Raw genomic sequence first — 24855 nt, 5'->3', positions numbered from 1 at the left:
AAGCTTGGTTATCACTGATGCTATGGTATCACAATCCCATTCTGAAGAATGCCCCAAGTGTGCTGCTATCTGCCATCCTCAGTCCCTAGAAATGCCTTTATATAAGAACCATGTAAAAAAGACTCTTGGCTAAAACTGTCAGTTGCCTCAAGTTAAGCCTGATTTTCACAAGTATGAGCATCCACAAATCCTACAGATGGCAACTGAAGTTCAGAGCCTCTAAGAAATAAGTAACTTGTATTCAGAAGCTTAACAGTTGGGACTTGGTCCTCTTCACTGAAGTTGACCGGATGAACAAATGAAGCTTCCCCCTTGATGAGTTTAAGTGACATAACCCTATATTTTATTTGCTTCTATACAAATGCATGAGCGGGGCTGATAGCCCCATCTAAAGATTGCCTAATACTTCTAAGATGTTCTTATTTTGCAAAATCAATTTCGGCTGAAAGGTTCTACACATTGTGTCAGGCTCAATTTTTCCAGAAAATTCCAGACAAACTGTCCAGCCACTTCAGAGAACATGGTTAGGGGAAAATACAGTTTGTCCACATTAAAAAATCCTGGTGACTTTTCCTTTGAAAGTGTTAGTGTCCTGTGCTTTGAAGGACTTAAATTTAGCATAGGAATGGCGTTTCTATCAAGGACACGCCTTTTTTGCTAGCCTCACGAAAATCCAGCTAAATTCATAAGCCTTGCAAATCTGCTTGCAGGAATGGGCAGATGGGTCTATGCCCACTAGAGCACTTTTAGAGCCTGGAATTTACTTCACTCCACCCTTTTATAAATGAGACAGCTGGCATCATATACTAACTAAAAGGCCATTAGTCATCAAGCATGCATATGAATTATGAAATACTTCTTCAAACATAACACTAGCAAATTACCTCAGGTAACATCTGGAATTAAAAGTTCCCAATGATCCATATGAATCAGAACTAGAATTTCAAGTTTTGTACACTAGACTCTTTCCTCCATATAATTTGCTGAATTACCAGTATTCACCACAAATCTAAATAGAGGATGGCTTGGCAGGCATAGTAACATGTTTGGGAAAAAAAAACACTTACCAAAGTTTTAACAGCACTAACATCAATAGTGATGTCATGCAATATGAATTACTAGGTCATGAATGACAACACCAGTACAGATTTTAGGCATTAACAAAATTATTATGCAAGATTAAATTTAATATTTGATACTGATATTGCCGATAGCTTAAGTTTTCTATATTTCCATCCTTCATTCAGAAGCAAAGCAAACAATTGTGTGGAATAGGAGAAGACCCTCTAACAGAGGGAAGACTGCAATGACTGTACCCTGTCCAGCAATGGAGAAGTAACAAATACATCATTCATTTACAAATGTCTTTTCAAAGACCTGCTATTCAATGGCCATAGCAAACCTAAGAGGCTCAATTCCTCATTTCATTTTTAACTCCAAGATCCTCAAAAAAAAGTATATGTACTATTCAAATGTAATGTCCTGTTTTTAATTAGAGGGGGACCTTTCTGATATCTTGGTTCTCGTATGTACTTCCTTGGACAATTGAAATTATTTAGTAGATATTAATTTTTCATTTCTCTGGAGCTGAATACTGAACTGACAACTAACTGTTCAGCATACACGCATTTTAGTTGTCTATACAAAGGCCTGAACACTATATTTAAAAGGTTGTTACGTGCCAGCCAAAGATTATCTTCTAGTTACATAAACAATGTGGAAAAATTAATACATTACCAAACTTGCCAAAGAGTTCCTTAAGTCTTTCATCATCCATGTCTTCTCCAAAATTCTTGATGTAAACATTGGTGAACTCCTTTGCTCTTGCTCCAAGTTCTGCTTCTCGTTCTTTACGGGATTTAAACCTTCCAACAAATCTGGTTACAGGAAACCAAGGTGACTCTTGGGGTTAAAATAAACCTATTCATGTCTAAAGTTTTCCCTAAACTGCCTATATCAGCACATGGCCAAAGATTCAAGCCACAGGTTATTTCTTGAACATGGTGTTGATAAATATAACCATAGACATTAAAATCCCAGATAAAATGTTTAAGTTACAACTACACAAGAGAAGCAATTACACTGTTCTTTACTATTTAAATCCCCCTTTCCATGGAAATCTTATCAAGACTTGATGTGATTACTCACTAAAATCCCAACTTTCCTCTTGACAGAAGCCTCATATAGCGTTCATCCTTCTGAGTAAAGTAGTATCGATTTGGCTTGCTCTTGCATTGGCCAATGCCAAAAGCTAATGAGAAACTGACCTCACTGTTCCCAACACCAGAGAAGGAATGTGCTTTCAGCACAGACTTTGTTGTCTCTTAGAACAATTCAGTACAATCACAAATGCTACGAGTTTCAATTTTTGTACCAGTCTTCTAGTCTCTTCAATTCTATTTTAAAATTACTCATCTTGCAAACCCACATCTCAATCAACACGTCTCTGTAATCTAAAGTGACTCAACATTGCCTTGTCTTGATTTGTAATTGCACTTGGACTTTAATGTTGATGATGCCTGGTATGTTGCTCATTTTGATAGCCAGATTCTATGATTCTTTAAATAGAAGTTTAAAGCAAATGTAACTTGTATGATACAATAAACTGTGTTTAAAGTACAGGTTTTTAAAGTGGTTAACCTGCTAGAACTATGTTGTCAGTTAAAAAAAATATGTACAGATGACGCTATAGCTAAAAAGCACCAACTATTAAGTGCCTCCATTCAGCTAAAATCATGGTATAAAACTACTGGGAAGAACCTCCCATTGTAACCTTTTATAGAGCACAGACCACTAAGATATAGACTCTTACAGACCACTAAGTTAGACTCTTCCTCGCTGCTGCCACACTCCTACTTCTTGATGTATAAATGAAGATAGAACAAAAAATAGAATGTTGATTTTCTATGATCACAATTTACCAAACCATTACCAACTTTAGCTTGTTGCAGAAAAGACTGTTACACAACAGCCATGCTTGGTTTTACAAGTACAAAGGTTTGGAAGAGGGCTCATTACAATGTCTTAAGAAATCATTTGTTTAACACATTCAAACTTCCAGTAGACTAAGAAACAGGAATCTAGGAGTCAAACAAAAGTTGTCGTGTCAGTTTTTGATAATACCTGCAGTGGGAATCAAGTATTATTGTTCTGAAAACTTTATTGATTCAATTTTATTCTAATGTGATTAGAAGGCTAAGGAATAGTAACAGATCCTAGTTTCCAACTCCACTACATTCAGCTATAAACCGGGTGCAACATTATTTTAACTCCATAAATTGGACTTTAAAGACTTCAAGATCAGTTTGTCTTCATATTGATTACATATTCTGAAGAATGTATTTACAGTACAACTGCATTAGATTTTAAAATCATTTTAAAAATAGCAATGTATTTACAAAAATCTGCCTTTTGTAGATAACTTCAAGAAGTAATCTACTTTAGGCTGAATCTCAGTCTTGAGAGCCCCGAGTATGTAATTATGTACTTACACTTTGCGATCATTAAGCAGCATACCGTTCATTTTTTCAATAGCTCTTTCTGCTGCTTCCTGTGTCTCAAAATGTACAAATCCATAGCCTTTGGACCCATTTTCATCACATACCACCTATGAAAGAAAAAAATGACAACTTGTAGAAACAGCTTCAGTATATTTTGTGGCTTCTAATATCAAATCACTGGGCACATTTGTTACTTTCTGCTCACCTTACAGGAGAGGATATTTCCAAAAGCAGAAAATGTATCATACAAAGCTTTATTATCAATTGATTTGTCCAAATTCTTGATGAAGATGTTTCCAACACCACTTTTGCGTAGAGATGGATCACGCTGAGACCACATGATGCGCACTGGCTTGCCTTTAATGACATCAAAGTTCATAGTATCCAAAGCTCGTTCAGCTGGAAGAGACACAAAAGTTAGTAGGAAATACTAAACTATTTATGTTTAGCAACACACTAGCTCCCACTTGAAGTTCATTAATTCTTTGCAAAATTTTAGCCATTACATTTTTGTTCAAAGATTTAAGTTAAGTATGGATAGTAAATGAACATTAGATGTTCATAAAATGAACATTTTTATCGAAGAGAAAAAAAAGATTGGATTGCAAAGTGGTATGATTTTCTTTATTTCTGGGCTAGCAAGAGTAGTAAGCACTGTAGACATTCTGTGCTCAAGATATAGTATGGAAGAGCAAGGATCACAATGTATCAATTGCTGGCATACCTACAACAGCAAACCCTCATATGCAGATATATATTATACCAGCAAAAAAAGCACTTTTGCCAATATAACTGATGCCAGCTCTGCATGAAGCAAGTTACAACAGCAAAAGCTCTTTTACGCTGATAAAACTAATAGTATCAGGGCTTTTACTGGTATAAAAAGTTGTTTAAAAAAACCCACCTCTAACATTACTATGCCAGCAGTTTCTTGGGTAGACTTGTCCTACATCAAGTTCAGGGGTTCTCAAACTTCATTATACCCAATCCCCTGCTGATAACAAAAATTACTATATAACCTAAGGATGGGCCTGAAGCCTGAGCCCTGCCACCCCAGGTGGGACAGGCAGAACCAAAGACTGAGCCCTGCTGCCCTGGGCTGGAAACTCAGGGCTTCAGCCCCAGGATGGGGAGGGGGAGGGCTATGAACCCCTCCACCCACCCAGAACCGAAGCCTTTGAGCTTCAGCTTCAGTCCCAGATGCCAGAAAATCTAATGCCAGCCCTGGCAACCCTTTTAAAAATGGGTTCCAACCCACAAGTTTGGGAACTACTACTCTAGTTCCTGTGCAAGTCCAATACAACCCTCAGAGCAATATGGTTATTAAGATGGTGTGAAGCATGGAAGGGGGATCCAAAAGGGATGGGGATGAAAAAGCAAGACTAGGACATACTGGTTTTGCTGAGCTTATATTCTATTCAAATATTAAAAGTGAACACAGTGAATGAATGTGGCAAGTATTTAATTAGCAAAGAAATATTATTTGTACTTCAAAATGGATATAAGGAAACATTTTGCCACACTTTTCCAGACAACAGTTTCTATATATAAAAGCAAGAATGTTTTAGAAAATGTACAAGATGCATAAAGTATCAAGTATTAAAACAGAAATATAAAATAATGGAGAGAAGGTGGGTACATAATGTCTTTCACAGGCCCAACTTCTGCTTGGAGAGACAAGCTTTCAAGCTTTTACATTTACACAAGTGTACTATATCTCCCAGACCTGAGGAGCAGTAGCTCTGTGTAAAGGCAAGAACTCACCTTACATACCAACGGAAGATCCAATAAAAGATATTACTTACCCACCTGGTCTAATATATTGGGACCAACATGGCTACAACACTACATATTATATAAAATAATGTGTTAGTTTTTAACGACTCCTGTGGAGCAACTTATCCAGTAAAGGCCCAGGTCCAACTTTTTTGGAGGATTGGGATTCCTTATGTCATTTTATTTGACATTTGCACCTTTTAAAAGTATTTTTACATGGCCATGGGATGGCAATTCCTAGCAAAAACATGACTACAAATCAGACATATATGAAAAAGTGAAGTTATTTAATCAAGTAGTAAAGGCACTAAATTATAGTGAATGTTATTTATGGGTCCCCTGGACCAGCTTCTTTCAGTTTTAATCGCTTTATGTAAGCCTGGAGGGTGAGTTTAAGAATCAAAGCCCCAGTATATTCCTTGAAGTCTCAGTCAATGGTTGAACTGCTATCTGCCTTCAGAACAAAGCAATGCCAAAAATCAGAAAAACCTTGAATACAAGTAAAAAGCTTTAAAAATTACTAGGGGGCTATGCTTCCTGCTCACTATGCTTGCCAAGGAAGGGAGCAGGAGTGGGCTGTGGGCAGGGTGTCTGGTCCGGGGGAGAGTGCAGGAACAGCTGGGGGTAGGTGTCTGGCCAGGAGGAGGGGGAAAAGGAAGGGACTGGGGGGTTCAGGGTCTCGGTGAAAGGAGAAGGCTGGGGGGGGTTGGGTTTGGATGGGGTAGGGGGATGTAGGCCAACCCGGGGGAGGAGTTGAGCTCGGATGGCGGAGGGGACCCAGTCCCAGGAGCTCCTCCCTGGCAGTGCAGACCCCTGGGAGTGAAGCAGGAGCCAGAGCTGGATCAGCTCATGCCTGGAGGGTAGGCGCCAATGCCAGCCACAGCAGTGGCTGACAACAGAGGCGGGTGGCTGCATGAAGATGCAAATGACACGTCACTGTCATCATACAGAAAAAATGTGTGTGTGTGTGTGTGTGTGTGTGTGTGTCAGAGAGAGATTTATTAGAACTAAAATGTTTACTTTAAAAAAAAATCAACTGTTATGAATGATCCCTTCTAACCTAGGAATCTTTAACCACTGTAATACTTTTTACAGGGCATTATTTACTGCCATAATCATCTATGAAGATAACATGACTCTTCTATAAAAACAGAACTGACAAATTATAAGAAAAATGGCTAGCCTTTCCTTTCACAACAAAAGGAGACTTTCAATCATTTAGTGATATAGTAGGAAATTGTTAATGAAAAAATCAAAATGCATGGTATTAGTAAGCTTTTATTTTAAAAATACACCCGGTCCCCAACTTACAGCCACCTTGACTTACGACCATCTGCACTTACAACCAAAGCGGTCATAAATGTGGGCTCTGAGTTATGAACACGATTTGTGCTTACGAACAGCGCGGTCGCAATTTAATTCAATGGGTTCTGAGTTACGACCATTCCGAATTACGGCCAAGCGTTTGGTCCATAATGCGTTCATAACTTGGGGACCGGCTGTAGTAATTGTGCCAATTAACCATTTTTTCTAAGTGGAAGAATGGACAAATGAGTTGTAGAATTCATTCTCAATTTCCATTTCAAAATCTACTGTTACTTCTCTGCAGAAAGTAAGCAGGTACATACTACTGACAGAGACTTACTACTGGAAAGAAACTGATGGAAAATTAGTTCCATTTAAACTCTCATCCAGACATTATCACATAGCATCATTTACAAACTATGAGAATAAAATAATAGGATCTGCTCTGATGAAAATGTCAACAGATTATAAAGCACCACATTAAAAAAGTTAAACTGGACAAAAATCAAAACGGTATAAAATGAAAGTTTATTCCTCCACTGAATATGCTATTACAAAATTAGCTTAATGCAAATTTAATTATGAACCTAAATTATCTATGCTCCCTGCACTCCATGTTAGTAGTGAGAAATGGAGCATCATCTGAGGCTAATAAAAATCAGAAGTTGCTATCATCACCCCACACTAGTAGCCAAGTGAAATGATTTGGAGGATTCAGTAAAATTCTCACTGGACAGACATCTACATCCTGGTACGACAACTGGAGATAATTAGAATCACTGTTAGTAGCCTTCGAATACAGGCCAAAAACAGAGTTCATTATTTTGTTTCCTGCACTTAAGAACTTGTGCATACACATTGTCTATAAAGGATAGTGTAGAACACATTCCTTAAGTATTTGTTTGAGGGTGAGTCCAGACTACCCTTTTAGAAATATATAAAGGCCAGTACAGACAATACAAACTACTGTTGCCCATGATATACCTGGTCTAGATAAACATATCTTCTACAGTTGCCAGTTTGCCACCTTTCCTGAGCATTGAATTCATAACAGTTCTTAAACAATAACCTCTGTATGGGAAAAATATTAATTCTTTTTCCATTTGTAAAGCTTGTCATGTGGCATAAAACGAGGATTGAATACACTTTAAAACAAGGTACCCCACTCAGTTGCTGGCCTTTTTCCACACCTATTAAATGGTAACTAGTAAAACTGACTGCATCTACTGTATTTTAGCTTCTTCTCCAAAAAGGACTGCACAGCTTGACACACACAAATAGATTCAACTTATTACAAAATGACCACACCTACTGAGTTTACCCATGTTATACTTTTGCTGATTCTGCTTAAGCGTCTATTGAATGAGTCAGTAGTTCCTATTTTAGATGTGAGCTGGGCAGTAACTGCACTTTGTCACTTTACATAAACTCTGCATGGAATATATCCCATAAAACAGGAATAGTACCACTAAACAAATACAGAAATGTATTTAGTACACGAAATAAAATGCTGAAAACATTTAATCTAGAAATTTTTCTGAAAAAAGCTACTGTTTGAGACCTTTGCCCATTATAATTTCTAATGTAGAGGGATTAGACAAAAATACCTATTTTCTTGTCCTGATTGACACTGACTTACTCTCACATCAGATACATCATAACATGAAGTGGAGAAACTTGCATACCTCATAAGGGTATCATCAAACATAATTAGTGTCTGAAAAAAAGCTTTGAGCTTCCTGGATTATTAGTACTCTATATGAAACAAGATTTTCAAATACCTCTTAACTAGTTATTAATAGCTGTAAATAAAATGAATATAAAAGAGGTGTTACAGCACATATAAGAATTAAACCTAGATTGAGTAAAGGCAGATAATTAAAGGTAGTTATGAAGTAGAAGTCAATTCGTTTTCAGGCCTTTATAGGATTATCTGCAAAATTCTTCCACAAATACAACTTTTGATGGTACAGTATTTGCAAAGCTTGTTAAAATGTAAAAAAATACTGCATGGTTTAATTAACTAGTATTTTTCAGCCAAAGGAGTTGTACTTCCTTTCACCTTGATCAGATCTCTAAGTAACTGACAATCTTAAATGACACAATATAAGGAAGGATCATTATCCATCACTAAAATGCAACTGCCTTTGGGTGGAACAAGCAGGTGTTGAACCAGAACTATCAACTCTGTATTAAGAAAATATTTTATCCATCTAAAACTGCAAATAGAATTTAGGATAAACCACAATGAAATTACCTATTCAATCAAGTGACTGAAATGACAGTATCAACGCTTGTCATACACAAGGTTATGTTTCAATGCTGAATCAGAAAGAAAAGTGGCATATGCTGAATCACCTACAACTTCCTACAGCATTTACACATACCATGCAGTTATATCAAAGTACTGATTGTCTCAGTCCCAACCCCCCTTTTTTCCTCTATCATCACGCAGAGGAATGGCTGTAGGCCTTTGCCAATGTAAAACCAAGACAAATGTATGCTAAATAAGCATTTAAATCCTGTCATTCTGAAGTATTAGTCAAAATTAAAAGCTCTATAAAATGTGAGAAAATTGTTAAATCAGTTTCATAAATCAGTTAATCCTCATGCCTGAACAGCTGGGAAATCGAGTAGTGCAGATCCTTTACCATTTGTAAAAAATATATATTTTGGTATTTGACAAATTGTTCTTTAAACAAAGCCATATGAGATAATGGCATTTCATAATCAAATACAATTCCAAAGGAAGGCCTTGTATGCCAAGGTTCACCTTGAAGCTCTGTTTACAGATCATTTGTGAACTGCATAAAAATAGCTTGTGCCTTGCTTTCTATTAACTTATAAACTGCACCGACACTAGTAATGCAAGCTTTGAGAAATGTATTGCAGACAAATTAAGTACTGAAAGCAAGCCTGCTAGATGAGAAACAGACTGTAGATGCTGAACATTATATTACTTTAAAAGTAAAATACATTTTGCTCCACAAACCGTCTATAATTCTTTAACGATTTTTATGTATGTTCATCTATTTGCAAGCATTTTATGTGATTTCATTTCTCACTACTAGGGTATTTCACAATGGCCTAAACACTTCCTCCTTTTACTTCTTAACCACACCGTGGCTATATGCCCAACTCCTAGGGCCACAGTCAAGGTGTTAATTATTGTGTCATTTCCTTCAAGCCGGTTTTCATTCCAGTTCCCCCCATGTACTCAGGGTATCCATTTCGAAATACCTGGACACACCCTTCCTGGCGACCACAAATACTGTCACGAGGTCCAGGTTCTGGAAATTAGGGCTGAAACTAGTGAGCAGAGCCGGTCGGGCCGCCGGTCACAACTCGACGAGGCAACGACCCACTCTTCCCGGAGGCAGGAGGCCTTTGGGAGGCGAGGCCCTTCTCTCGAGTTTTATGGGTTCGCATTTGCTTTCGGTTCCCAAGCAAGCGAAGCACCTCCCCCACGCCACGAGGCGCAGACACAGCCCCAGGCCGCATGTCACCGAGCAGCGGCGGCGGCTCCAGCGCACAAACTTCCCCAAACACGGCGCCAAGTTTTGCTCGGGTCCCACCCCTCATCCCCAACATCCAGCTGGGAAAACACCGGGAGAGGAGCCCCTGCCCCCTCCCAGCGTTGCGGCTGGAGAGGGGCTCCAGGGCTATCTAAGGGGGAAGCACAGCAAGAGCCACCCGAAGGGGTGGGGTAGGCAGCGTGAGCCTCGTGGGGACGAGGGGCCACGGCTGTTGCTGGGTGGAGAGAGCACTCGCCCCGGTTCCGGCCCTCACGTCTCAGAGGGTGGGTCTGCCCCTCTCCCCGGTGGGTGCTCACCGTCGGCGGGCTGCTGGAAGTTGACATAGGCGTAGCCGAGAGACCGGCGGGTGATCATGTCCCGGCAGACGCGGATGGAGAGGATGGGCCCGGCAGGGCTGAACTTCTCGTACAGCATGGCCTCGGTGACGTCGGGGTGCAGGTCCCCCACGTACAGGGAGGCCATGGGGTAACTGGGGGCGCTGGGGTTCATCCTGCCGCCGTCTCCAGAAGGGGAAGGGGTCACACTGAGGCGAGGAGGCCGCGGCGGCCCCGGGGTCCGTGAGGGGCGAGTGGAGGATTCGAAACTTAACGGCTCCGGGAGGCGGATTCTCGGCGGGTAGGGCCCGGCTCGCTCGGGGCCGCCTCTGGCTGAGGTCTCGGCTGCTTCTGGTCTCGGCGGGAGTCGGGCTGGCTCGGTGTCTCCTCTCGGCTGTGCCGGGTCCGGGGCTTCGCTTCACCAGGTTATTTTATATCAAACCGGCCGGTTTCGGGGGGATTTTTATGGGTTTTTCAGGATTTTTGGATTTTTTTGGATTTTTTTTTAAATATTTTTAGTAGTAAATGGTGCGGCGGGGCCGGGCCGGCGTGTCCGGGGGGCCGGAGCACACGCACTGCGCACACAGCACCGACAGCGGCCGGGGGACAAGGGGGAGGCCGCCGCCCCGGCCGCGCACTATATATACCCGCCCCGCCCCCGCCCGCCCCCACCGTACTGCACGCCACGCACCGACCGTACGCAGCGCGCAGGCGCCAGCTGGGAGGCATGAAGGGCTGCGCACAGCTCTTGAGCGCAACATGGAGACTTAAGAAAAGGCGCATGCGCTGAAGAGGGAGCGGACGAGCGATGGAACGCCGAAGGGAAGAGAAGAGAAGAGATAGACAAGCGCGCATGTGCTCCGTGACAGCGGGTTGGATTGCCGTACACGTGCAAAGCAAGAGAACGAATTAGACGGTGCATGCGCAATACGGATTTGTGATGACTAATGGGACATAAAGAGGTCCATGGTAAGTCAAGGTGCCCAAGAATCTGACGAGCGCGTGCATAATACTAAAGACAGAAGACAGCGCATGCGTTAGAGAACCATTCCTCTCTCTCTCTCCCCCCGTCAGCAGGGGAGGCTATGACAATGGTGATAGCGCACGCGCCATGACAGAGTGAGCGTTCCTGCGGCATCACGTCTGAGAGGCGGAAGGCTCTGGGGCGCGTGCGCGAGCAGCTGTACGCGCGCTGGGTGGGGAGGCTTCTGCTGAGCTATGCTGACCCTTGCCCTTACCCAGCGCTGCGTGCCGCGCGGTCTTGTTTCCTGGGGGGGAGGGGTCGGAGTACCGCCTAGGCGGGAGGGGGAGTTTTGCGCAGGCCTGCCCCCCGGCCCGGCCCTGCCTCAGCGTGCTCTTGACGGGGTGGCCCGCGCTACAAAGGGTTGGCCTGTTGCCTTGGGCGTGGGGCTCCCGACGGCCCTTCGCAGACACAAATCCCCCACGCCCTGTCCCCCACCTTTCCGCCTGCAACCTGCCCCTGCCGGGCCATGCGCAGTTGCCACCCGCATTACACTCCCAAGGCAGCAGCTCTGACTCCGGCCCTAGAGCGGGCTCCCCAGTCGACTGGACAGCGGCCCTGCCAGGAGCGGGTCATTGTGACGCTGGCCTGTGGTAACTACTGCAGTTTATAATGCAGTGGAAATGAAGACTAGGAAAATAAACTGCATTCAAAAGCGGCTAAAAACACTGTAATAGCTGCAACAGTGAAGAGGTTAGAGCTATGTGAAGGGCCAGCTCTCTCCTGATGCTCCTTTGGAAACTGCTGCTTTAATATGAGGTGGAGTCCTGGGTCTTTGCCCACGAAAGCTTATGCTCCTACAGTTCAGTTAGTCTATAAGGTGCCACAGGACTCCTCGCCGCCGCTTTTGCTTTAATATGAGATTTTCGTGCAGTATGAACACTGGCAGAGGCCTTGTCTACACTTAAACCCCACTGCAGTAATGCTTGTGTGAAATGTTACCTGTGCCATTGGGAAGTCTTCTCCATAGGATCCTGTCTACCTACTGCTGTCTAAAGTGGGGACTAGTTTAGTTTAACTGCATTGCTTTGGGAAGGGCATGGATATTTTTTTTCACATCCCTAAGCAACATAGTTATACTGATGGGCTATGTCTAGACTGGCATGATTTTCTGCAAATGCTTTTAATGGAAAAGTTTTTCCGTTAAAAGCATTTGCGAAAAATAGTGGCTAGATTGGCATGGACGCTTTTCCGCAAAAGCACTTTTTGCGAAAAAGCGTCCGTGCCAATCTAGACGTGGTTTTGCGCAAGAAAGCCCCGATCGCCATTTTCGCCATCGGGGCTTTTTTGCGAAAAACAGTTTTCAGCTGTCTACACTGGCCCTTTTGCGCAAAAGCATTTCCGGAAAAGGGGCTTTGCCCAAACGGGAGCAGCATAGCATTTCCGCAAGAACGCTGACAATCTTACATGAGATCATCAGTGTTCTTGCGGAAATTCAAGTGGCCAGTGTAGACGCAGCCTTACTGTTTAGGAGGAGTTCTTGAGCAAACAGACTCATGGATGGATGGATGGATACACAAACATGCACAAACTCTCTCAAATACATACATACATACACTATTATCATTAGATCTTTATAGTTAGAAATTAAAAACAGAAAAAAACACTTATAATGTAAATTAGCATGTAAACATAATTGAATGTTGTTGTAATGCATCTGATTATCTTGTTTCTTCCTAATACATTTGCTTGTATGTTGTACTTAAGATGTCTGCTCTGCTGTAAAATAAAACCAGAAATTTTCATTTATTCTTAATTCTGGATTAAAACAATTTCATTGACAAATCAGTGCTACTGGCATGCAATAATTGATAATCACATCTACACTCAGTACATGAATACCCAGTTGCTTGGACTATAATTTCTGTTACAACTTTCAGTGTGTTCACAAGAGGACTAACTCCCTCCTCCCCATCTATAGATACAATTCTTGTGATGGGTTAAGGATTCTCACCCTAGCAAAATCACACACCAGTAAATTGAAGTGATATTGTTACCCCCATTTTATAAGTGAGAATCTTTAGCAAAGATATATGAAAGCAAAAAATTCAGGTGCCCAATTTGAGAAGCCATGGCCTGACTTTTCAGAGTACTTAGCATTTAATAGCACTTTGAAGCATAGCTCCTACTAACACCAGTTGTAACTATAAGGTGACGTCGTCACTGCGAGTTCTTCTGGTGGAAAATATGCTAATGAGGGACTCATTAGCATAAATCAATCTCATTAGCAAATTTTCTGCCATTTCTTTTTGTGCAAGGGGTTTTTGCTCAAAAAGAAGCAGTGTGGACGGGACAGGAATAAGGATCTTTTTCAAAAGAACCCGGTCTAGACTGTAGTTTCTTTTTCGAAAAACCGTTTTTTGAAAAAGCGCTCGCATGCGATTATGCAAATAAAGTGTGAGATTTGTAAATCTGCGCTTCATTTGAATTTTTGATCGGGTTCATTAACATTCCCACTTTGAAGTAGGAAGTAGGAATAAGATCCTCCGGAAAAGGGCGCTTTTTCCGGAGGATCGGGGCCAGTGTAGACGCTCTTTTCCGGCTTTTCTAAAAGCCGGAAAAAAGCGGCGGACATTTTTATTTAAATGCCGCGGGGGATATTTAAATCCCCCGCGGATTTCCCTATTACGATCGCTGAAATTAACATGCCCCTTCCGGAAAAGGGGCCAGTGTAGACGTAGCCCCTGTGTGTAAGGCAAGGATCCTGTGGAAAAAGTGTGGTTGTAAGCTGTAATTACAGGCTATCCTAAGGAATACAAATTAATAATACATGGACAACCATATTTCTGACTGCCAGTGGTTTTCAGAGATATTTGCTGAGAGTAGAGAAATAATGTAACTCAGGAATCTTGGGTTTCACTCCAGGTTTTGAGGATGTGTATGCTTTAGTGTGTCTTCCAGACACATCCGTTTCTGTTTCTGTTAGCCTCTCATAGTTTAGGAGGAGTTTGTGAACAGACTCACGGATGGACCGATAGATAGTCACGCACATTTCTACAATATATAGATAGGTATGTTTAGTAATGCTTTCAGATGAAAAGGGTGGTGTACCTTTGGTGATCAACATAAAATAATTGTTCTTTGTGTGCTGTTTGATTCCTGTAGCAGTTATCTGTGTTTACTTTTTTACTGAATTTCCCACATAATATTAGCTAATGTTATGGATTTTATTAAAACATTATTTTTTGGAAGTAGAGAAAGTCATATCAAAACAATACAATGAATGTCTGTGTAGCTTTGGTAAGGTTAATCAAAGCAGGGTCTGATGTGTAGATTAAAGAAAATAAATTTGTAAATTACCTGCTTGCAACTTTATGGTGCTGTGTCAGTCCCTTGTGTGCCACTCCCCCTTGTTTTAGGCGTATGTCTCCTATAGATAGAACTCTGAAATGAGACTGCATTATCATATTGAGGTGGAGTTCACAGGAGCACTTATCTTAGAGGGGAAAAATTCCTTTTAACCTAAGCAAAATAATGTTTGTACTTTCCAGCTGAAAGTAATTAAAAATACTCAAGCAACACCCTCAATCAAGTCAATGGAAGCCTAATTAATATCCAGAAGGTGTAAGGAGTGGGAGGTGAAAATGGTGTTTTATTCTCTCACACCCTTAAAGATATAGTACTTCTATTTTCCAATAATTTTCTCTGAATTATTTCTTATTTTATATCAAATATAAATTCTTGACAGATGATGTTTGATCTGACACAGAAACTAGGAGCAATGTTAATTAGTCATGAAAACAGATGTAATGCTTTTCCACTAGATCAGAGGTGGGCAATAATTTTTCATGGGGGACCACTCCAAGATTTTGAAAAGTGTTCGAGGACCACACTCTTCCATGATATTAATGGAGGAGATGTGGGATCTGGAATGTAGGTTGGGTGCAGAAGGGAGCTTGGGGTAAGGGCAAGGGGTGCAGGAGGGTTACTGGAGTCTGGGAGGGAGTTGGGATGAAGCAGGGGACTGGAGTGTAGGGGTTTGGGATTTGACCTAGGGTAGGACGGGATTGTGATCTGGGGCAGGAGATTAGGATGCCAGATCTGGGAGGCGGGTAGGGGTGTAAGAACGGGGACAGAGAGTTTGGGTATGTTGTGTGCGGGGGTGGCGGGAGCAGAGAGTTGGGGCAGGAAAGGGCAAGAGTACCAGAAGCAGGCTGTGGCCAACAGACTTATTTGTCAGCTGCCAAACTAGCCTGCCTGCCTGCAGAGCTTAAAATATTTCTCTCCCAGCCAGCCAGCCAGCCATGTGCTTCATGAATAACTGAGCCCAGGAGAGGGGGCATGATTCTTCTTAGCCGCCTGTTATTCTAACAAGCAGCTCCCATTGGCTGATTTCTGTCAGAAACCGGCCAATGGGAATGTGCTGGGAGTGGGGCAGCTCCTAAAACTTCCCTCCTTCCCCCCAGTTTTAAAACAGAAACAGAGCCCTGCAGCTGTGTTTCTGCACTGTGCATGGGGCAAGCTGGGGAACCTGCCTGGGGCTCCCCGCTGCCTCTGTGGGCCAGATCCAGTGGCTTGGAAGGCTGGATTCGGCCTGGCGGCCATATTTTGCCCAGGCCAGATCTAGATGGTCATATTCATTCACTTATAGGATTAGGAATAAGAGAGCCTACTAAACTTTGCTAGTCACTGATAAAGTGACCCCATGTTTGATTTTGTGGCTCCTGTAATATGTTGTTTCTTCTGCATGGACGGCAAGTATCCTAGGTAGAGGAAGGCAATGCCTTCCCAAACTGCCTCACCTGGCCTTGCCCATGCTCCACTGGAGTCCCCCAGACTAGGGATGTAAGTGACTAGTCAACGATTACTCAATAAGCCTAGGCTTATCAGTTAGTCGAGTCACCACTCAACTAGTCACTCCCCCCCCCCACTGCCTTTATCAGAGGCAGCAAGGGTGGGAACAGGAGCTGGTGCAGGAAGGAGCTGGCTTAAAAGCTGTTTCCCTCCAAGGGAGGCTGAGGTGCAATGGGGGACCTACTCGCACCTGATCCCAGATGCTGTGCCTCTTCTTTTTAAATGTAGTTAACATCCTTACCCCAGACTCCCTCCCCCAGCCCGATTTTGGGATGCCACAGACGCTAGGGGCTATACTGCTTCTCCTCCCAGTGCTGGGGCTGGTGGCTCATTTTTGGGGGCAGAAGGGGCTTGTTGGTCAGGGGTCTGGCTGGCAGGCAGGGTCCAGGGAGGCTGGGGTCACTCTGTAAATTCCCCAGGACTGGGGGAGGCGGGGACTGTGCTATCCCAGGCTCAGGGTGCTACCCATGGCAGCCACATGGAGGGGGCTAGGCAGGGGAAGGGCAAGCCCCCAGCCCCACTCCTTCCATGCCCCACTGTGGCCATTATAGGTGGATGTGGACAAGGATCCTTTCTGTCCCTCTCTCCTTCAAATCATGACCCCTGCGTATTTTGAAAATGACAGCTGCTGTACCTTGCAATCAGCCTCTGCGACATGCTAGTTCCACAGCTATTAACTGTTTACATGTCTGTGGCATGGAGGGCACTTTTCCCCATCTGCCTGTTCTTCTTCAAGTGATGTCCCTGTGGGTGCTCCACTGTAGGTGTCAGGCTCGTCCCAGAGCCGCAGATCAGAAGTTGTGATAGCAGTAGTCAGCCAGACCATGCATGCACAGTTAGTGCCTCGTGACGTTCGCGCCTTTCTCTCGTGTGTGGTCCGGCTCCCACCAGTTCTATCATTATGCCCTCAGGTCGCAGACGGAGCGAGCTCTTCTCCTTAACCACTAAACAAAAAATTCAAAATTACTACTTTCTTTCTTCATAGTTGTACATAGTTATAGTTCTCGTCCTACTGTTAGTTAGTTAGAGTTAACTGTTCAAAAAAAATCTTCCTGCTTTTACTTTCCCTCACAAAAAAACCCCCCTACACCACCACCATTCATTTGGGAAAAAGTCAATGCTTTACTGAGACAGTGGTTATGGGAGAAGAAGTTTGGTTAGTCTTCATAGTTCCATGAGAGAGAAATTCAAATTGCATACCTGGGTAAAGATGTAAATACATCTACCTGCTATAATATACATGGCCTGTCACATGTATTCAAGCTGCAGTCATTACAGGACCCTATCTGTGTTTCTTTTCATTTTATCCATATTTTCGGGGGAGATACAGCAGAACAGAAGATTTGAGGAATTGCTTCATTTTGTTTTGTTTTGCACGTGATAGTAGACAGCCATGCATCCCATCCTCAAATCTAGCTTGTACGGACTTCTCACTCTTGTACTAGGGTTGCTGGATGGTTTCTGAAAATGTACAAAAAAAAAAAAGACCCAGAGAGTTGTTAAGCAAAAAAAAAAAAACAAAAAACAATCCAGCATGACCCCTTTAAGAAACGCTTTTGAGGCTTTTTGGCCCTAACAGGCTGCCGGCGACCACTCGCCATCTTGCCTTCCTGTGCCGGGCTGGACAGCTCCTCTGTGGAACCCGGTAAGCACCCAGGATTTTCGCCTCCTGACCGGGAAAAAAATCATTTTAGGTGTCCAGTATTTTCTGAAATTTTTACTGTACAGGAGGCAAAAATTAAAAGGATAATTAAATCTCATCACAAACATGCTGCACCTACACTTATCGTCCCATAAAATTGATTAATTATTCTAATCTGTCCAGCCTAACAACCATCTCTTGCTTCCTGAAAGTTCTGAGCTTTAAGATTTGTTTCTCAGCAGACTAACATGCAAAGACAGACACAGGTTAGATAGGATTGTTTTTGTTCTGTGCCTATCCGGTGGTGGACCTGAATAAGCACTGCAGAGTTAGTTAAAACACTGTCTAAAGACAGAGACACAATTGAGGGTATGTCTACAGTACAGCGCTATTTCAAATTAACTTAATTTGAAATAGTTAATTCGAATTAAGCTAATGCGAAATAACGCATCTATACACAAAAACTACAGGCAGTCCCCGGGTTACGTACAAGATAGGGACTGTAGGTTTGTTCTTAAGTTAAATCTGTATGTAAGTCGGAACTGGCGTCCAGATTCAGCCGCTGCTGAAACTGATCAGTTTCAACAGTGGCTGAATCTGGACGCCAGTTCTGACTTACATACAGATTCAACTTAAGAACCCCAGGCATCCCCAAGTCAGCTGCTGCTGAAACTGATCAGCGGCTGATTCCAGGAAGCCCGGGGCAGGGGCTTCCTGTAGTCAGCCACTGGTCATTTTCAGCAGCTGCTGACTAGGGGACACCTGGGGCAGAGCAGCTGGGGTGCTGCTGGGTTGGTCCAGTGGCACCCAGAGCGGCGCTACGGGACCAACCGGCAGTGCCCCAGCTGCTGTACCACAGGCGTCCGGAGCAAAGCCGCGGAGCACGGGGGCAGCGGGACAGCCCAGACGCGCCGTGGCTATCCTGCTGCCCTCGGGCTCCGTGGCTTTGCTCTGCTTTGCTCCCGGTCCCCCAGGTCTGCAGACCAGGGGGAGGGGGAGCAGAGTAGAGCAGAGCGGCGGAACGCGCGGCCAGCTGACAGCCCAGACGCGTCTGGGCTGTCAGCTGGCCGCGTGCTCCGCTCTGCTTCCCCCCCCCCCCCATGGTTTGCAGACCAGGGGGAGGGGGAGCAGAGCGGAGCAGAGCAGAGCGGCAGAACGCGCGGCCAGCTGACAGCCCAGACGCGTCTGGGCTGTCAGCTGGCCGCGCGTTCCGCCGCCGCTTTGCTTCCTCTCCCTGGTCTGCTCTAGACCAGGGAGAGGAAGTGCCCCGTTCGTAACTGCGGATCCGACGTAAGTCGGATCCGCGTAACTCGGGGACTGCCTGTATTTTGAAACAGCAAGTCCACACTGAGTGGACCCGACCCGAAGTTAAGGCTGGCTGGAACCAGTGCCGGCAGGGCATCAGGTTAGGACTTAGTGTGTGGGGCTGCTGCCTGAGGCTAACTGAGCTCCGTGCTTAAAGGGACCCCCACCCCGGACAGACAGTTCTCAGGGTTCCCCGTTTGCTTGTCTACCTCGATGAGGGACAGCAAAGCAGTCCTGTCTTGGAGTGCCTGAGTGCCTGTACTCGGGACACCACAGCACTCAGCCACATGGAGCCAGAGCTGCCCCTGGGCACATCGGAGCTGCCGGCTGCAGGCTGCCGTCCATGGGGTCCATCGGGGGGCTGTCAGGATCCAGGAGGCTCTGAGGGAGAGCATCCACTCCGAGGAGACCTCAGAGCCTCCTCCGTCCCCCCACCGGGGGCTCGTACCCCATACCTCACTCATGTCCTTACACTTACCCCTCCCTAGTCCCCCTTCCTGATGTCAAATAAAAGACACGTATGTTCAAAAATAGAAACTGGGTTTATTGAACAAAACTGGCGGGGAGGGGAGGGAGATGAACTTCTGGGGAGACTGGGAAAAGGAGGTGGGAGAGGGGAAGAGAGAGGGTGGGAGAGGCGAGGGGGAAACCTGGGAGGAGGGAGCTGGAAGGGGGAAGCAAGGGGAAGAAGGGGAAGGGGAAGCTCAGGGCTCAGGGTTGGGGGTCTCGCCGGACCAACTTGACTTTCATGAAACCTGCTCCTGGGTTCGCATGTGGCCTTTGGCAGCCAGGCTGGCAGCTATCCTGCCATAGACAGCCATGTTCCTCCGTCTAGTGCGGAGATCATGGACGTTGGGGTCATCCCCCCCAAACCTGAATAAGGTCCATGATCTCCACCCTGGACCAAGAAGGTGCCCACCTTCTCCAGCCCCTGTCAGGCTCCTGGGAGCTGGCAGACTGCTACTGGGGAGCAGTGGAGAGCTGGCTGCTAGTGGCTTGCTGGCTCATGTTTTGGGGCCACTGGGTCAGGGGCTCCGGTGGCCACTGCTGGCTCTGGGCTGGCAGGCTTGGAGCTGGCACAGGCACTGTGGCCAGGGTCTACCCCTTTAATGGCTCCAGCGCTGGGGGAGAGGAGAGTAAGTTTTCCTGGTTGTGCTCAGACTGGCCACCAGGACTCCCTGGGAAGGGCTGGAGGCCCCCTATTTCGAATTAAGTGTCTACACAGCACTTAATTCGAAATAGCTATTTCGAATTTGGCATTGCTCCTTGTAGAATGAGGTTTACCAAATTCGAATTAAGAGCTCTGCTAAATTCGAAATAGCGGTTTGCATGTATAGACGCTATTAAAGTTAACTCGAAATAACGGCTGTTATTTCAAATTAACTTTTCAGTGTAGACATACCCATATAGAAAAGGATGGAAGTAGCATAGAAAGGAACAGTGGTGGTGTGGGCTGGAAAGAAAAAGGGAAGACATGTTTTTATGACATTATTCAGCACACATACAGCTTCCTGTATTTCCCTATACTTTTGCCACAGAAAAACTGTCCTGGCTTCTGGGTGTAAGAGAGAGTATCTGGGAATATTTTGAAGAAATTTGTTCCCTGAATAAAAAAGGAAAATATGTCAAGTGTAAGCAATGGAAGAAGATGAAAGGCCTAGCTGCAAAAATGAAACATTAACAGGAAAACTGCTTATTGGGAGAAAATGATGTGGCTATGTCTGAAGAACAATATGGATCAACTTTGAAATGCATCATCCTTCAAGACTTTCTGTATGCCTTTTAGTATAAATGTGATTTAACAAGTAAATTCTCAAGTTGTTTGCTGTGTTGGAACTTGCTAGAAAAAAAAGTTTAGCTTAGTTAATCCTTATGATTTGTTTAATTAGTTAATTAGGTTTAGAATCTGTTACCAAGTATATAGTTCAGAAAGCTGCAGTAAGAGAAATCTAAAGTCGCCAGTTGCTGCTGAGTGTCATTTTCTTATTTTGTATTACATAATACATGCCTCTTATTTTGGAACATTATGGTAACAGACCACAATGATGATGTCATAAGGTTATTCCCTATTTTACTTCGGCATAACTCAGCTTTCCCAAAGGAATCCCATCCTATACTTCTTTTCAGTGGATCTTAAATGGTTTTTACCCACAAAAGCTTATGCCTAAATAAATGTTAGTCTTTAAGGTGCCACAGGACTCCTTGTTTTTCCAAAATTAAGTCCACTCTAAACACAGTCAGTCTTGGCTCTTTTGGTAACATGGAATTGGATCTGCATTAAAATGAAAGTGGGAGTAATAGATGAGAGCTTATTGCAGCAGTTTTAAGGACACCATACACGTAGGCTGTGTCTAGACTGGCAAGTTTTTCCACAAAATCATCTGCTTTTGCGGAAAAACTTGCCAGCTGTCTACACTGGCCGCTTGAATTTCCGGAAGAGCACTGATGATCTCATGTAAGATCGTCAGTGCTTTTCCGGAAATACTATGCTGCTCCCGTTCGGGCAAAAGTCTTTTTCTGAAAGACTTTTGCACAAAAGGGCCAGTGTATACAGCACAGTACTGTTTTCCGCAAAAAAGCCCCAATCGCGAAAATGGCAATCGGGGCTTTTTTACGGAAAACCGTGTCTAGATTGATCACAGACGCTTTTCCGCAAAAAGTGCTTTTGCGGAAAAGCATCCTGCCAATCTAGACGTGCTTTTCCGAAAATGCTTTTAACGGAAAACTTTTCAGTTAAAAGCATTTTCGTAAAATCATGCCAGCGTAGACGTAGCCATAGGGTGCGTCTAGACTGGCAAGATTACTTGCCAGCTGTCTACACTGGCCGCTTGAATTTGCGCAAGAGCACTGACTTTGTAATGTACAAAATCAGTGCTTCTTGCACAAATACTTTCACGCTCCTGCTCAGGGATAAGCCCTCTTACATAAGAATAATTGCGCAAGTGGGCCAGTGTAGACAGGCACCTTAATTTTTTGCACAAGAAAGCCCGATGGCTAAAATGGCCATCAGAGCTGTCTTGCGCAAAATTGCGTTTATACTGGCCACGGATGCTTTTGCACAAAAGCATTCGTGCCAATCTAGACGCTCTTTTGCGGAAATACTTTTACCAGAAAAACTTTTCCGTTAAAAGTATTTCCGCAAAATCATGCCAGTCTAGATGCAGCCTTAGTGTTCTGCAGACTTGTCTGCTAGAATTAATAAAATTTGAAAAATTAAAAAAAAAAAGTTTAAGGACAGCTGTCAACTGGCAACTAAGGAGACTGCTCAAATTGCAAATGTGAAACTTTTATATAACATTTAATATTTAGTTTAATAAAATATAAGTGTTATTGTGTTTGTGTATGTGATTTAGTTCTTATAATTCCTAATGTACTGCTACTGCATCTGCACTTGACACAGGTAATGAGTAGTTTGTACTATGTCCTTAATTAATAAAAATCAAGTTATCTAAAGAAATACAAACAGTATATACACTTAGATGTTGTAAAACGGTGTACAGAGCTGTAAAATTACATCATTTAGTGATCATATTTGCAGCATTGTTTGAAGAAATATGTAAAGTAGTATCAATAGGCAACTTGATTTAAATCAATTTTTTGAGTGATTTAAATTGTAATTTAAAATTAGACATCTAAATCACCTTGATTTAAAATCAGTCCACCCTGCTACCCACTCCCAAATAGCATATGCAGAAATCCCATTGCACCCACCACCGTCCTCCATCATATAGTTCATTAACCCTCTCAGCGTACGGCTACCCTGTGTTTTATTTTTCAGAAGAGGTATGCAAATAGTGCTTGCATTTGCATACCTTCTTCTGTTTTTTCCCCCGGAAGAGGCTTTCCTGCCATTTGGCCCCATTTACATGGGGCCAAATGTCGGAAAAAAACCACTCTTTCGAAAGCCCCGAAAACCTCGTATGATGAGGAAAAAGGGGGCTTGCAAAAGAGGGGTGGTTTCTGACATTTGGCCCCGTGTAGACTGGGCCAAATGGTGGAAAAACCTTTTCCAGGGAAAAAAACGGAAGAAGGTATGCAAATAAGAACAGAACATAAGAACAGCCGTACTGGGTCAGACCAAAGGTCCATCTAGCCCAGTATCCTGTCTACCGACAGTGGCCAGCACCAGCTGCCCCAGAGAGGGTGGACCGAAGACAATGATCAAGCGATTTGTCTCCTGCCATCCCTCTCCAGCCTCTGACAAACAGAGGCCAAGGACACCATTTTATCCCCTGGCTAATAGCCTTTTATGGACCTAACCTCCATGAATTTATCCAGCTTCTCTTTAAGCTCTATTATAGTCCTAGCCTTCACAGCCTCCTCTGGCAAGAAGTTCCACAGGTTGACAACACGCTGTGTGAAGAAGAACTTCCTTTTATTAGTTTTAAACCTGCTACCCATTAATTTCATTTGGTGTCCTCTAGTTCTTCTATTATGGGAACTAATAAATAACTTTTCTTTATCAGCCCTCTCCACACCACGCATGATTTTATAGACCTCTATCATATCCCCCCTCAGTCTCCTCTTTTCTAAACTGAAAAGTCCCAGTCTCTTTAGCCTCTCCTCATATGGGACCTGTTCCAAACCCCTAATCATTTTAGTTGCCCTTTTCTGAATCCTTTCCAAGGCCAAAATATCTTTTTTGAGGTGAGGAGCCCACATCTGTACACAGTATTCAAGATGTGGGCGTACCATAGTTTTATACAGGGGCAGTAAGATGTTCTGGGTCTTATTTTCTATCCCTTTCCTAATAATTCCTAGCATCCTATTTGCCTTTTTGACCGCCGCTGCACTCTGTGTGGAAGTTTTCAGAGAACTGTCCACGATAACTCCAAGATCTCTTTCCTGATTTGTCGTAGCCAAATTAGCCCCCATCATACTGTACGTATAGTTGGGGTTATTTTTCCCGATGTGCATTACTTTACACTTATCCACATTAAATTTCATTTGCCATTAAATTTCAAAATGCGAACACAATTTGCATACCTCTTCTGAAAAATAAGACAGTGTAGCAGTACCCTCTGAGATTCGCCTAAGGCTGGGAAGAGCTTCAGGGAGCTAGTCACATGTAGCTACATGAAAAAGTGCTACCATGGCCAGTTTGGAAAATGAACAGTCATGGAATATGAACAACTGTTTTCCAGATGCCTGCAATAGCCAGACTCTCAAGGACAGGATCTCTGTGTGCTGCTGAGAGGCTGGCTAGCCAGAGGAGGAAGACTTAGGATGAGAAGATTTCAGAACGCATGGCAGTCATATTCTCATATTGGTTATCTGAGAAGTAAAAGTTTTATATATGGATCCCGAAGGATAAAGAAATAAATTTATCCCAAGAGATTATAGCAGTGGGCAACGATAGCATTACCATGGCTAAGGACACCATGGGAAAAGACAGAAAGCTATAGTGGTAGCTTGTGGATGCCATTTTGAGACAGAATATACTATGCTCCAAAACATGCTCTTCCTTGGCCAGCAAGTTTTGTAATCCAGGATCCAGCAGAGTCCATCAGCCAATGGGCAGTACTGGATAATCGGATCAGCAGCAACTCCTTCCCACCGAATGACCCCCATTGGTGTTCCTAATGTCATTTTCCTCTCAGAATCAACCTCTGGGCACCAAGAACTCTTACACATAAAAGCCCAGTCCTTTTGAGCCCTGCAA

General features: G+C 43.7%; 1 protein-coding gene and 1 long non-coding RNA gene across 3 annotated transcripts in view; both read right to left on the bottom strand.

Annotated features, from left to right (window-relative positions):
* The window catches only part of PABPC1 (poly(A) binding protein cytoplasmic 1), a 29353-nt gene extending 18318 nt beyond the window's left edge, over window positions 1-11035 (bottom strand). The window contains exons 1-4 of one of the 2 annotated variants that reach the window (XM_006122414.2): window positions 10414-11035; window positions 3706-3899; window positions 3492-3607; window positions 1747-1877 (exon numbers count right to left, since the gene is read on the bottom strand). In XM_006122414.2, coding sequence (XP_006122476.1) covers window positions 1747-1877; window positions 3492-3607; window positions 3706-3899; window positions 10414-10606 — 634 coding nt within the window. In that variant the 5' untranslated portion in view covers window positions 10607-11035. Of the gene's footprint in view, window positions 1-1737; window positions 1878-3491; window positions 3608-3705; window positions 3900-10413 lie in introns of both variants that reach the window. The other variant, XM_006122413.2, reaches the window with a different exon arrangement.
* Window positions 11036-13041: 2006 nt separating this feature from the next.
* On the bottom strand, window positions 13042-17067 carry LOC112545675 (uncharacterized). Its single transcript, XR_003089211.2, has 3 exons — window positions 16881-17067; window positions 14753-14836; window positions 13042-13171 (listed from the first exon to the last, which is right to left on the bottom strand). It is a non-coding gene; the product is annotated as an uncharacterized LOC112545675 (long non-coding RNA).
* Between the last annotated feature and the right edge of the window lie 7788 nt (window positions 17068-24855).

Source organism: Pelodiscus sinensis, chromosome 2 (genome assembly GCF_049634645.1).
Source record: "Pelodiscus sinensis isolate JC-2024 chromosome 2, ASM4963464v1, whole genome shotgun sequence".
In the NCBI taxonomy this organism is placed as follows: Eukaryota; Metazoa; Chordata; order Testudines; family Trionychidae; genus Pelodiscus; species Pelodiscus sinensis.
Note: the sequence above shows the minus strand (reverse complement) of the source record. Positions and strands in the feature narration are given on the sequence as shown.